Source organism: Psittacula echo (assembly GCF_963264785.1).
Source record: "Psittacula echo genome assembly, chromosome: 5".
Taxonomy (NCBI): Eukaryota; Metazoa; Chordata; class Aves; order Psittaciformes; family Psittacidae; genus Psittacula; species Psittacula echo.
The window spans coordinates 54,277,218-54,292,031 of record NC_137739.1 but is presented as its reverse complement, the minus strand read 5'-3'; the positions used below and the strand labels follow the sequence as shown (position 1 = coordinate 54,292,031).

General features: G+C 43.8%; 1 protein-coding gene across 1 annotated transcript in view; it reads right to left on the bottom strand.

Moving 5' to 3' along the window:
* Positions 1-14,814, bottom strand: part of ADCK1 (aarF domain containing kinase 1) — a 79,452-nt gene that overhangs the window by 22,150 nt on the left and 42,488 nt on the right. The window contains exon 5 of the mRNA XM_080620001.1: positions 2,075-2,233. Coding sequence (XP_080476127.1) covers positions 2,075-2,233 — 159 coding nt within the window. The remainder of the gene's footprint in view (positions 1-2,074; positions 2,234-14,814) is intronic.

Below are 14,814 nucleotides of genomic sequence, written 5' to 3'. Positions count from 1 at the left end.
TTCAACTGTTATATCTAGAAGCATAAATCCTTTCAAATTTATGTCACCCAAATGAAATGTAACCAGCCATCTTCATGAACGTGTACATAAACTTTTTAGGGGCTGCAGGATTATTTCACTGGTGCCTGATGTGAGAAAATTCATGCATTGTTTTTTGCTTTCTTTAAATGCTCTTTTGAATCAATTTACCAACTTGACCATCAGCAGGGACAAACTTAACAAGTGTTTGGCCTGTCCCTTTTCTGACATGTGTCTAACATTGTCTTGAAGTAAGTATTGATATAAGAACAATAATGAAGTATCTCTCTCTGGATTTATCAGATGCTGTACTGATTCTTAAAGAGTCAGCACTGATGCCATGAAACCTCAAGTGAATTTAGGAATTTTCCATCTAGCTTTTCCCATCCAGATTCCTCCCCTTCAATCTCCAAATAAGACAATCTCCATCAATATTTAAATCAGCCTGCTACCTAGCTGCAATAGCTGTCTGATTCTTAAAGGACCAGAACCTCAGTGCAGATAATCTGGCTTTCAGTGCAGCCTACACAAAAATAGTCCCACAGAAGGATATGATAATGCATATAAGCCAACACTTCACAAGTGGTCCTTTAAAAAATAAGGCTGCGTGTGTCATGCTGTGAACTACTTTACTATAGCTGTGTGTACACAACAGATCTTGAGGATGACAAAATAGACTGTCTGTCTATTTGAGGAAGGACAACACTAAATTGCCAAAATGAAATACACTGGTTTAGTTTCAAGTTTCCCAGGAGGTTTAGTCTAAAACCAGAAAAGACAAGAATCACTCTAAAATCATTTGTTTAAATGTTTCTTACCAGTATAACCAGCAATCACAATAACATACCACTGCTGGTGGGCAGGAGGTATTTTTCTATTATACACACTGTTAAAAGGGCAAATGTCCCAACATGGATTTAGGTCTTGGCTCATTTCTACATCATCTTCTCACTGCCCTGGTTTCAGAGTCTTTCATTACCTGCTCATCCTTCCTCCCTGACTGTTTAGTTTCTGCCATTCTGTTCCGGGCAGGAATGAAGGATGCCATAAGCCCCTTGAGATCTGCTGTGCATGTGGTGATTCACAAAAGCAAATTCATTGGGCAAACCACTGCAGTCAGTCCTGGAGAGGACCAGAATCAAATCCAAATCCTCAGCTGGACCCAAAACTAGTTTAAACAGCTCTCTGTTCTTGAAACAGCATTGAAACAGAAATATCACATCTTACTGGTATATCCTTATTGAACCCCAAAAATTTCACTACAAATTCAGAATAAATATTAAGCTGCAATGTGATGTGCTCCTGCTGGAACCATCTGTGCTTCTTTGCAGACTAGCCACAATTGCTCAAAGCTGGGTGTTTTAGATGTCTAAAGAAGCTTTAGCTATGTGCTTCTCCGAGAGTGTGCTAGCAGGATCGTTGATAGGATCTTTGATTCCTGATCTTCTGTGATGGTGAACTGCGTGTCACTGCATCAACAGTACCCTCTAAACACTTACCAGCCCCCTTCTTGAAGCCACACTGGAATTTAACTGAAAAACACATGCTAATCATGTAGAATGATTTTTCCTTGGCCACACAGCACACAGCAAGGGAAATAAGGCCAGTTTAATCAACCACTTAACACGCTGTCTTCACAGGCTGAAGACAGACTTTAGGACTCACTCTCTAGTTTTTAAACCTCATATGGACTTATTCTCATGACATTCACGTTTACGTGTTTTCTTCTTCTGCCCTCCTTCACTCTTACCCTTTTCCTCAGTCTTTCCATCCACACAATTGCCCACACCGCAGTCCTCACCACTTTCTATATTAGAATCATAGAATAGTTAGGGTTGGAAAGGACCTTAAGATCATCTAGTTCCAACCTCCCTGCCATGGGCAGGGACACCTCACACTAAACCATGTCACCCATAAGGCAACATTTATCTCCATGGAGGTTTCAAAGCTACACGATGGTGGTATTATACCTGCTTAAACCACAACAGTGTGAATGTGGCCCTCACATGTTCTGATGGCAATTGCTCTGTAAGTCAAAGCCAACAGGTAGTTTTACCTCTATGAGCAAAATATCCTTGGAGCTCTGAGCTTGGACCTTTGGGTGCTGGATTTTCACTGCCACCGTTCTCCCATCCTGCAGCACTGCCTTGTGCACCTGGGCTAGCGATGCTGCTCCCAAGGGAGTGTACTCAAAACTCACGAACAGCTCTTTTATCTGCCAGAAGAAGAGAAAGAAGCATCAGCTTGGGGTGCCAGAGACCATCTTAAAGGAAGTCCAGCCCACAGGACAGAGATAGCATGTGCCAAAGCTGGACAGGCTCAGCCCTTTCATCCTTTCCTTGTTTTCTGCCTGAGCCTTGTCACTGCTTGGACTCCCAGTGAAGCCTGCCAAGCACGGAAGTGCCCTGGAGGTACTCTGCTCATGGAAACCTGTGGTAGAGTCCCAGCATCGCATTTCATCTAGGATATGGAGTGGCCTGGTAGCATGTGAGGGATCTCTCCAGGCTGTCCTGAAAATGGGCTGGAGCAATTATGGTCAGCATCCTTGGTCACTACTGGGTGCAGAAGCCAACAGCTGTCCCTTTTCATGTATTTCTTTTGCAGATATTTATATGCCACCCACCATCACCCCTGAAACCTGACTGCATATTCCCATGCATTACAGCAGTGTCACCTAGCTTACTTGGTGAAAGCCAGGATGACCAGGAGCAGTGGTAAGGGTTGGATTCAGGGCAGGGGGACAAAAATTAGAGTTTGTGCTTCTTATGACTTGCCCTGAAAACATGTTTCATGTGACGGACTTTCTCATACCCCCAGTAAAAGTAACCAGTGCTCCCTGCTCACAAAAAGCACCAGGTGGGGTCAGCAAAGCACTTTATGGGCAGGAAAGGAAATTATTGGCATCTCTGGTCATGAAACTCAGGACTAGACTATAAGGAGAGTTGCAGATGAACAAGCAGATTTACCAGGGGAATCCAAAACCTAAACAGACATGGGTGAGGCAATGGGAGATGGGCAAAGGCCCATCTGTCCTGCATAATACAGAACCTTGCTACAGACCCTCAGTGCAGCACCGGGCAGCCAGGACCCTGAAAACACTATTACTATGGTCACTAGAGATGCCATTCTGCACTGTTAAATTAGCTTGGAGGGAGTGCCAACATGGTTATGTGGCTTCAAGCACAGAGCTGGTTCATGTAATGCTAGTTGAGGGTTTCTGTCCTGCTCTGTAGAGCAAGGTGCAGAAAAGGCTCTGAGGTAGCCAAGAAGTCAGCAAAGGGAACCTATCCCACACTTCCCACAGGCTGGACTGATTTTGGGTGAGCAGTTGAGAAGCCTGTAATTTATGCAGTAACAAAAAAGAAAGAATGTCAGTGCATTTTTATAACCTGCTTTTTAAAAGGTAATTAAAGATGGGAGCTGCAGCGAGCTAGTAATTAAATATGAATAAAGACCTTCTAAGCAAAGTCTTCATGCAAAGCATTAACTGAATATTCTTTTTGCTGACAAGGAAGAAAAATACTATACAAGGAGCAGCCTGTTCCCTTCTGCAGCTGCCAGGGAATGAGCCCCCTCCCACACCACCCTACCCCTTCTCTTTCAACCCCTTTCACTGAAAGCTATTGCTAGCAACAATCTGGAGCATTTGCAGCAATTTGATTCCAATAGGGAGTCAGCTGCCTCCAGTAATTCACTAGTAAGGTGCATTCTATTTATTTATTTAATTCCCTTTGGTCCTGGCAGCAAAATCAATTAAGTAAAACAACTGCATTTAAAAACAACTAGTTACGTGTTTTTTAATTACAGCAGGTCCATAATTCAAACCTATTGACATTCACGCCTCTAGAGAAAACAGGTTTTTCTCTCTTCCCCTCCACCCTTTCTTTTCCCTCTCACTTCTGGATTTTTGAGATCCTCATTTCAGATTAGTATAAAAAAAAATCACCTAGGATGACAGACAGCTATGGGGACACACGTTGAAGACACACAGGGACCTTCACCTTTAGGTGAAGTTTTTCTATCAGCTGAATAGAGGATCTGTTAAACAGAAGAGACTTAAGGTGGCCAGGAGCATGTTGGGCTAAGAGATCCCATAAGGAAGGAAAAAAATGCAAAGAACTTACCACACGAGGTCAAGCTGCAGCTTTCTTCAACTCTCTCATTACCCCACATACTCATATTAAAGAAGTGTAGCCTTTACAGAGCAGCAACCGATATTACTAGTCTAAACTGTCATAAGGGTGGTAACATCCTTCAAAGGTTAAAGCACAGAACTGGGAGCTCATTGGCCTGAATCCAATAAGGTACATTTATAGAAAGACGATATATACATTAAATAAAATTCCACCTGCTCTCTATTTCAAAAGCTTTTAATTGCCTACACTGTCAATCCAACCATTTTCACCAGTACTGAATGCATACAGGGGAAAAAAAAAAAAGCTTCACATATTCCCTCTGGCAGGAATCATATATACAATACTCTTGCGTGACAAAGTTTTCTAAGGAAACATCATTTGAAGAAAGCTGTCTCTAGGAGTTCTTTTGAGCAGAAGGATTTCATTTAAAAACTTGTTATTTAGGACATGAAAACCAGGTTAGCTATCATGTTCGTTAGAGCCACCCCGTGGCCCTGCTGCAGTTCAAGGGGAAATCTGTGTACATCCACAGGCTACACGTGAGGGCAGCAAGGCGAGGGACTGCAACAGGGCCAGAGAACTGATGGATCCTCCAGGAGTAGAAGGGTAGAGCGTGCACATGAGGGAGGGAGCAGATCCCCAAGCCATTACATGAGCAGGTGTGAGGATGAGATAAAGCAGCAGCACAATTAGGCTTGGCTCCAGGACCCCCACTTAGCAAATCACCCTCATTCATTATGAAACTCTGCTTTCGCAGCTTGCTGGAGGCAGCTAGTGCCTCGGATACTGGCTGTGTTTCCCTGACACAGCAAAAGCAAGCGAGAGGCTGTATGACATGGAAGCAGAGAAGAGGTGAGCCAGCCTCCATACTGCCTGACGGAAAGCAGGGTCCTTCCCAAGGGAAGGTGGCTGCATCCATTTCATGCAGGCAGGGAGTTCTTGGAGCAGGCTGCAGGCTCTTACTGCTCACAAGCACCCAGCTAATAAGCACCCTTAAGAAAAACTCTAACCATCATTTCCAGGATGTGTAATTAGCAAAGGTCTGGGACAGTCTCAAGCGCACCTGACATGGTACTTAAGGAACTCTTCAAGCTTCTTTCAGGCCACAGCTGGTCTCCAAGGGCCTTATCAAACTGGCTATTACCATCTGTAATCCTGGTAGGGGATGAAACAACCATAGTTTCCACTCAGATTTAATAAAGATTTAAAAGAGAGAAAAGGACCTTTAGGGCTGCTTTTCCAAAGAAGCAGGACAGCCAGCTGCTGGTTTACAGTTGTACAGGTGAGCAGCGTCCCTGCACACAGTGGTTTCCCTCGCTAGCCTTCTATACAGCCAGCTCCCCATGAGGCACATGCTTGACCAGCAAGTGAATGTGTCACTGTATTTCACTGGCTGGAAATGCAGCCCTGACTGTCTAGTTCTAAAGAATGAAGCTCATTTAATTTTAAATATGCAAAATCTTTTCATGATTGTTGGTGTTAGTATTCACACCTCAGGGAGCTGATAAAAAAGCTCTTACAGGATCTATACACTTAGACACTTATTAGGACGTATTTGTGCTGAGGTTGCACCTAGAGACCATCATTAAGCCCAGAGTACCACTGTATGAGATGCATAGCCATGGCAGGCCCTGCACAAACTCTCACTTTCCAGGAGTCCCCTGTTGTCACGTACAGGCCCTCCTCACATGGTGAAGTGCCTTCCCAAAGCACATGCTGCTCTGCCTGAGGTCTGTGGCACACACCAGCTGCTGCTGCAGCACTGAGCATCAGAATGCCGCAGCATTTATGTGAATCCTGTTCTTAAACACTTAGGAAGTTACTGGAAGTCAATTGGATTTAAACTTCTGAATCCTGAGTCCTTTCTGAAAGTATTACCATACACGACCCACCCAGCATGTTCTGAGAAGTCTTTGACAGAGATGGGATTTAACCCAGATATCCCAAGTTCCAGCCTAATGTCTTAATCTCCAAAACTTAAATGTTAACTGTGCATGTCTTGCTAACTAATTTCTTTTGAATTATACTGTCTTTTAATCCCAACCTTTTTATAGCCATGTGCTGCAACAAATGATCAAATATTACCACCTGCTTTCAAACTGCCCACTCCACAGAGAGGTATATTCCCTTCCCTTGCCAGAAAGGCTGCTAACAAGGTATGCTGGAGCAGAACCCTCAGTCTTGGAGCCCCTTCCTGGCTCAGCAGCACGTAACAACATCCCAAGTGGGATGTGGTGACTCTGCTCTGCCATAGCGACCACAGCAGATGAACACTGGCCATGTGTTAGCAGTCCGTTCAGGACAAATTTAGGGTACAGGGGGATGCAGGATCACTAACAGAAGGTGTCTCAGCAGCCCAGCCCTGTTTAGCTGGCAGGTTGAACCACGGAAACAGCATAGTGCTCCAGACCCCTGTTACCTGATGTAGCCAGAATAAGGCCACTAAAGGATCTAAGTAACAAGATTTAGCATTACAAGTCCTACCCAGGGGGTTTCCAGCAGAGTCCAGGATAGTTTTGAAAATCCTGGTTTTCCACAACTACTTACAAAAAACCTTTCCTCTGCCAGAGCTGAGCCACTCCAACACAGGTAGTATAAGCAAGGTGACTCAAAAGCTCAGCATTTCCCAGGGGAAGAGAGTCCTTCACCAAAGCATTTCTAAACTGTCTTCAAATATTTCCCAGGACTTCAAAGGAGACTTCGGCCTGGAAAGCCACACAATGGGAAGGGAACATCACAGAGCTCTATGAAATCACTTCTGTCATAGACAAACAGGATTGGGAATGCTTGTTCACCCCATAGAAGTACTCAGGAGCAGCAAATTGTCAGTTAGAACACAAGATTACCAGATGGCAGGATTAGAAAAAGCAAAAAGAAGTATTTTTTTCTCCACCAATTATACTGTGGAACTCATTGCCACAGGATATTATGAATATCAGAATTCTAGGTGGGTAGATAAGTCAATGAAGAAAATCCATCACAAGTTATTAAACACCAAGATACAATCTCTGGCCCAGGAAATCTCTATAACCTTCAGCTTACTGGAAGCTGAAAAATCATACCAAGTAAAGCTTAACTGTATGCCTGTCATGCTTTTATAGCCTTTGTCTCTTAGTCAATAATGGTTACAGCTGGAGGCAGTGGTGGACTTCACTGTTTTGGTCTGATCTTCAGAAGCTCTTCCCATCAGACTGACCTGTCTCAAAAGTTACTTTTATAAGAAAGTTACTGATAGATCCTGTAAGTTTCTGACAGTGCAAACGGTATGGGGGAACCACAGCTGACTCAGTCTCTGCTAACAGTGCATCTTCATGAAACCTCTGTCATGTAACTTTCAGACAATAAAGTTGCTTCTGTTAACAAAAACATAGAGATATGCCAGAATGGAGTGCAAATATGCCCACATCAGGGGACTGCCAATCTGGCACATCTGGGGAGCATGCAGCAGGAGCTGACACCATCTCAGACTAAGGACCTCTACAGACACTTCGCTGTGCTCCATAGCTTCACCTATCACAGACGTTCAAAACAGTTCACAAAAAGGGGCCCAATAGGGATGATGCTATTCTCTTATCACCAAAAAGCAATGCAAACTGAAACATTCAAAACCTCAGCCACAATTTCACAGCAGATCTCTTCTTCTGATCACAGCATACTGTAATTGCTCCCAAGTCTTGCATTTTGTATTTGGAGATAGCAATCTATGAGATGATTTGCTACTAAAGAAGGGGCTGACTAGGCAGCACAGGATTAACTTGAACTTCTTACCTCCAGGATACTCATTGAAGGCCATGATACAACAGAGCTCCATTAACAGCAGTATTGTGTCGTGATGGCCAGGAACAACTCACAATCTCCAAGCATGTTGTTGCCATGCAGCAGTACAGGAAGATGCATATGGGCAAGCTGGTATAAATCCATTCAAGACAAAGGGAATCATAAAGTTGGGAGAAATGTCCCTGGTGGAAGCTGACAGCAAGAAAGTGACTGAGGTAGGTAAATTTTGCACATCTCCTTGTGCTGTGATTCTCCAAGCTGGAATTGCTTTAATGAGGTGACTCAGTTCATCTGTTTTTTCCATTCCTGATGGGAGACAGAACTGAACTGGATCATGGATCCATGGATGGCAATTTGCTAAGGCAAGCTCAGTCTGCAGGAGCTTTCTGAGATTTACACAGATAATCATGCTGTCTGCAGCCTCCCAGCAGTGACAGTGTGGGGCACTGTTAAAATGGGAAGAGAGTAGGTTTCCATGGGAAGCTTTGGGGGCTGCAGCTGTCATCTTAACACTGCATACTACAATGTCCCCTCTATTCCTCTATGTCCCTCTATGACAGAATAGCTGAAGAGTTACTCAGTTATGTGTCTGATACAGCACTTCTAAGGCTTGTGGCTCCCAGAAATTTTGGAATTCACCGCATTGACACAAGGGCCCTATTGCTTTCAAAAGTCTGAATGCCCTTCCTGGACTAGGTTTAAGGGTTCCAAACTTCACCCTAGGCTGATCACCTTTTCAAGAATATACACATAGCTGTGCCTGGACTCACTGGGTCCTGCAAGTCTGCAAGACCAGAGTTCTAGGCATGAGAAAAATGTTACCTTAGAGTAAAGCAACCTACTCAGATAGGGAATGAGGGTTTTTTCCATTGTCCCAGCCTTGCTATCCGCTCTACGAAAACAAAATGTCACAGTGTTGCTCTGAGAATTATTAAGACAGCAAAAACTGAAAGATTAGATTTATCGCAGCAGACAGTGGATTATGAAGAATAATTCATCAAACGTCAGAACAAACAGCCCACAATTTATAGGCAGCTTTGTTGAGTCAGTGAAATCTGATTGGACTTCTCCCCGCCTAATGAATGCCAAGCTCAATTGATGGTTCTTAAATGCATCTGTCAAGAACATGTATTTATTAACTCAATATTTTTAATAATATTGTAGATATATACAGAATAGTAGTTTTATTCTGAATGGATTCCCTGGTGCTCATATTATACATACATGAAAGTGTGTACCTATATAGAGGTATACCCTGCATCCAAATGAATACAGGTAAAAGGTGTCAGTGTATTCTGATGCACTGAAACAATTACATGTGGCTTATTACACAAAATCCCTGCAGCTTTCAGTGCACGGGATGGCAAAGCATTGCGGTCCATTTCAAGGGGAGATGTGCATTAAGGTGCCTGCCTAGAATTTTAAAGAGCTAACATTGGCTCTTCCTGATATCCCCTGTGATGCTGGGCCACACCATGTTACAAAGCTCATGCATGGATAAGAAGAATTAGGGCTGTCCAGTCAGCTATAAATCTGCCCTTATCTAACTTCTCAGGATCAAATTTGTAACTTTAATATCTTTTTAAAAACCTATCTGTACAGTACATGTATAGCAGTTATTACACACAGAGCCACAGACATGTAACTTCATCTGCCAATAGTATATACATTTGCTCCTGGCATGCTGATCACTGCTAACTTAATTAATCACTGCTAACATTGCACTGCAATAGCACAAAATGAGGGCTGTCCATCAGCCATCAGCCTTTCTTCTCACAAAAGGCTGTGAGCCAGCTGGGGTATGAAGTTCATCTTTTCCTGTTATTTCTACCTGCTACCACTTTGGTACGCAGCAGCCCACTACTAGCAATACCACAGAGAATGTTCTCTGTGATCCTGCCAACAGCACTTCCCAGTCACAAAGCCATGAGTGTTACAGAATATGAACTCTGCTAAAGGAAGTGTCCTTGATCCCATCATCTGGAGACCAAGGCTGGCTCACTCATTCACTACCAGATACCTAGGATACTGGCTATTCCCTGTTCTGCTAACCTATCATCCTCTTTCTCCAGTCTCTTCTGGCTAGAAAAACACTGAGAAAGCCTACATAAAGCCACCCTTGCTTTCATCTCATCCATCCACTGAGCTGTACAGCAACATATCAGTCTACTTGCTATAATAGCTTTAATTGTTAGAGTCATACTTTGAGGAAAAGCACCTTTTATTCCATCCCTGATGACTCCTACTATTTAAGAGTACGTGCTCAGACACACACGGTAGCTTCATTTATTTTCCTAAGTCAGATTCTTAAGACAAGGCAGAACTGTCTGAGAGCATCACTCATCCTGGATCGAAACCAATCTCAGTGGTGACAGCTACAACAGGCAGTAACAGCAAGGAGCAGACACAGATGATGTAGATCTCCCAAGATCCTACCGATGAAGTGGACCTCATCTCCTTTCTTGCTGAATGGTGAGCCACTTACTCATGGCTCCCACAAACAAACAATATTCAGTCCAATAAAAGCAAGGATTGTCTGTCATACCCAGACTAGAACCTAAGTGGCTTAGGAACATCCCCTGACTGGCACAAGGAGATAAATATTTTTCAACAGTCAAGCTACTGGGTGTCCTACTACCTTCCAGAGACACGGGATACTAAGATTAACAGACTAGCTCAGAACTCAGAGTTAATGCTTTCAGCAGTTGGAGTTCTACAGGTTTTCTACTAGCATCACCACAGCCTCTTCCATGATTAGCTTCATTCAGCTGTTCTTTGTCCAGGTGCTGGTTTCACAAAGCACTCTAAAAGCAGAGACTACACAATTAGGCTTCTGACGTAAGGCAGACATCAAGGTGGGGAGTCGGAAAGCAGAGTCCACATATTAACTACAGGGCTGGCACATCTTCAGTAGCACAAGCACATATAGCAAACCAGAGAGAAGAAACAGCAAAGCTGGGATGAATCAGAACAAGTCTCTGACCCATTCACCAGTGTGAACATTACTTCTGGTGGAAGCATTCCATTTCAGACAGTGCAGATAGCTTTTCTTCCGCTTGTCTGTAATTCCACACTCAGAATTAAATTCCAGGAAATTCTTTATTTCCAAAATGCCCATTACCAAAGAAAAGATTTTGCTGTTGGAAGGTGCATCATAATTTTACACTGCAAGTCCAGTTCACTTCTTTATACAGAAGTTGTTAGAACCTTGTACCACCAAAATAAATTATTTCCTCTGGATCCACCAAGTGATAATAAAGTCCCTTAACCCTGACATGGCCACTGGGAAAATGCTTATTGTATGTTTCCAGATGCAGTTAATCTGCACAAAGATCTGACTTACTCAGCATCCCATTTCTTTTCATCTCAGAATAAACATCTTGTGCAGCTAGTCACCTTCCCGCTATCCTAACCACTTCCACAACCCAGTCTGCCTGTGACTAGCCTCCAACAGCAGCCAATGTTTCCTGATCCAGAGAGCCAAGCTGGAGTCCACCAGCAACTATGCTTGTTTTGAGAGAGAAAGTGGAAAAAGATAAGCTTTCAAAGTGCACAGTAAATAGTGTCAGTATGCACTCTATTTTGGACGATATAATCATTCATAGTGTATGCAAAATGCACAGACCAAAACAGAGCAAAGCTGAGGCATGTATATATATATATTCCTGTTCACTTCCATTCTATCATGCTGAAAAAGAAAGTAGTGACTTGTGAGCTATTTATTCCTTTCAAATAGTGCAGGCTATGAGGTAGATGCTTCAACCTGCCTCATAGTCCCCTCCCTCCCCTTGCATATACAAATGCTTTCCTTCCTCTTAATTTGCTCTTTCATCTTGAGCTGTCTCCCACTTGAACAATGCTCATTAAATCCACTCTTTTCTGTCTTTTTGGAGAAATATTACTTCACCTGCATCTCTCCTGTCTGTAAGGATGGAGCCACACTTGTCAATCCTTCAGACAGACTGGAATCACAACCCTCAAGAGCATACAGACTGCTGCAAAGACAGAACCATCAAATCACAGAACGGCCCAGGTTGGAAGTGAACATCAAAAGATCATCTGGTCCAACTTTTCATGGGAAAGGGAGCCTGGGTGATATTACCACATCTTGAAAACCTCCAGTGATGTGGACTCTACACCATCCCTTGGGAGGTTGTTCCCATGATTGATAGTAATCAATGTTAAAAATTACTTTCTTGTATCAAGATGAAACCTCTCCTGAAATGATACAGGGATGGGGCCAGTTGGCGCATTAAGCAAGAAGGTAAGATTTAAGGAAGTACCCAAACACAAAAGCAAATGGATTTCCAAGACTTTTTCGATTCCAGGCATAAACACATCCCTACCATCACTGGCTGAAGTCCGAGTAGGAAAGGGTCAACAGACCCAAAACAACCAGGCTCCACTTTAGTCACAGACAAGCAGAGGGGGGCTCTGTTGAGGACTGAAGAGATGCCCCAAGGGCCCTGTCAGCAGTAAGCCTGCACAACAGCAGCAGTCCAGTGAGAAATAACCAGCTTTCAGAGCCTGAGAATATATAGGGACCTTCGGGAACACACATCACCTGTGCCTCATCTCAAATGCCTCTGATTCAGCTTTGAAAGCCAGGGAGTTTTGACAAGTGTATGAGAGAAGGGGTTGGGAGAAAAATGTCTGTGGGCACATTTATGTGACTATACAGAAAATGGTGAGGGGATGTCTGCTGGTATATGTTTGGAAGAGGTGGGCTCCAAATATCTGATTGGCAAGCAAATGTGTGGCAGGGCTTACACAGAGTTAAGGAGGAGGCATGGGGCAGTGCATTTGTGTGCACAGCTTGTGTAGGGAATGCTAGGCAAAATCCTCCATCCACAGAGAGGCAAGTGAAGAACAGGGTCAGGACATGTGTTTGCGTGTACAGAGGCAGGTTGTGTAGGGGGAGCACAGGGCTATGTTGCAGGATACATATCTGGCAGCACAGCACTGAATATACGTGAGTACATGCTATACTGACAGAACCTTCTACTCCAGCACCTAAAATGGGGGGAGAGGGGCATACTCCCATGAGTACTATGTGAAATGCTTTTATGTCCCTCCTCAGAAAGGGATGAGGGAAAAGCGTTTCTAGGCCTGGGACAAAAAGCAGGAATGACAGAAGGAGCATTGCACAATCCAATAGCCTGTCATCAGGGTGGACAGAGGCACAGTACAATTAAAGCGTGCAGAGTGCAAAGCCCAGTCCCAGCCAGATTCCACCCAGCTATGTCTCTTACTCAGGCTTAGGTCATAATTATATCAATGGAAGCGTGATAAAGTTTCACTGAAGCACAACATTGCCTCAGAGTAATAGGGCAGGGAAGTGGCAGTGAGGATCTGAGGTGGACACGGAAGTACATGCAGCCTGGAATATGCGGGCAACTCTGTCTGAATTTAATTCATATCAGGAAAGGGATATAATGAGGTTGCTATGTTAGAAGAAAGATGCTAAAAAGGTAGTAAAATCCTGCTGAAGATGTAAAGCTCATAAGCCAGTTACTGGTACTGACTGTACCTTCATGGGATACTGAAACATCAGCACACCTGGCAGGTCAGTTAATGCAAGCAGCACAGCTGGATGCAGGGACTGAAGAGAAGTTGAGGTAGAACAACTGACAAAGAAATCTGGATGGGACCCTGGAGCTTGTATCCTTTATAGCCTACTCTCAGAAAAAAACATACAGAGATCCAGAAAAATCATTTAAGACAGACTGCGTGGCAAATTAAATCCACAACCGACTCTGCCAACAGCATCACTGGCACCATGCTGGGAAAGGGGTTCTAAGCATGCCCTAATGACCAGTCATACAAACCCTGGAGCTCAGAGCACTCTGCACTAGTCCAGAGAGGAAAGCCCTATGCTAAGCCACTGACACGATTTCCTGCTTCCTTCTTGTCAATCTTCCCTCTGAATATCAACATCTCCTTTCTTCTCCTGCCCATATTTTCCATAGTTTTCATGACTCTGCTCTGATCCATCTCCTCCTTCTACAGCTGATGTATTATCTGTCTCTTCTTCCTCTTCCTCCCATGTTTTTTCCCTTGCCCCCACATCTTGTTGAGCTGCCAGGTCCCTCGTTCAGGGATGTAACTCAGCTGATTTACTCTCCTTAAAGCAGTGTCTGCTTTCATGTAAATCATGCTCCAAACCCAGCCTGTGAAATGGGCTTGTTCACTAAACTCTATGAATAGGAAAGTAGGCACAGCTGGCCTATTCATAATCAACATAAAAAATAGATTAGCACTTTACAGATTAAACATTATCGTTTCAACAGTTAACATAAATCAGCTACACTTACAGGCCTAGCATTGCTGCTGTCACTGCAGAGTGACAAGCATCACAAACGGAAGGGCTACCAGTCTGGGGTGCAGTGGAAAACAGCTCGTTTGTCTTCCACCTCAGATGTAAGTTCTCCTCTGACAACCCCAGGGTGTACTGCTAGAAGTTGTTACAAGGAGAAAAGTGAGCTAAGGAAACAAAGGTAGGGGGTTAATTTTGATTAATTCACATGCATTTCTGAGCAATCCAGCAACCCACTATTCTAGAGACAGAATCCAATTGCCCTACTTCCTTCCCTAGGAAGCTCCGCTCAAAAACAGATGGAGCAATAGAGTTAGGCTCTGGAATGAGAACAGGACAGAGCCTCTAAATGCTGACTGGTATCTAGCTTTGTTTCCTATAGTTCAAAATCACTGGGCTCCTGTGGATGAGGGTAAAGCAGGTTTTTTGATTCTACCTACTGTAAGCAGGGGCACCCATCTCAAGAAACACCTCTTCATAACCTGAGGAGCCACCTTACCAAAGGGCCAATGAGTGTGATTCACTCCAGACATGCGCTGTAGAGAGTAGCCCAGACAGTGCTACTGG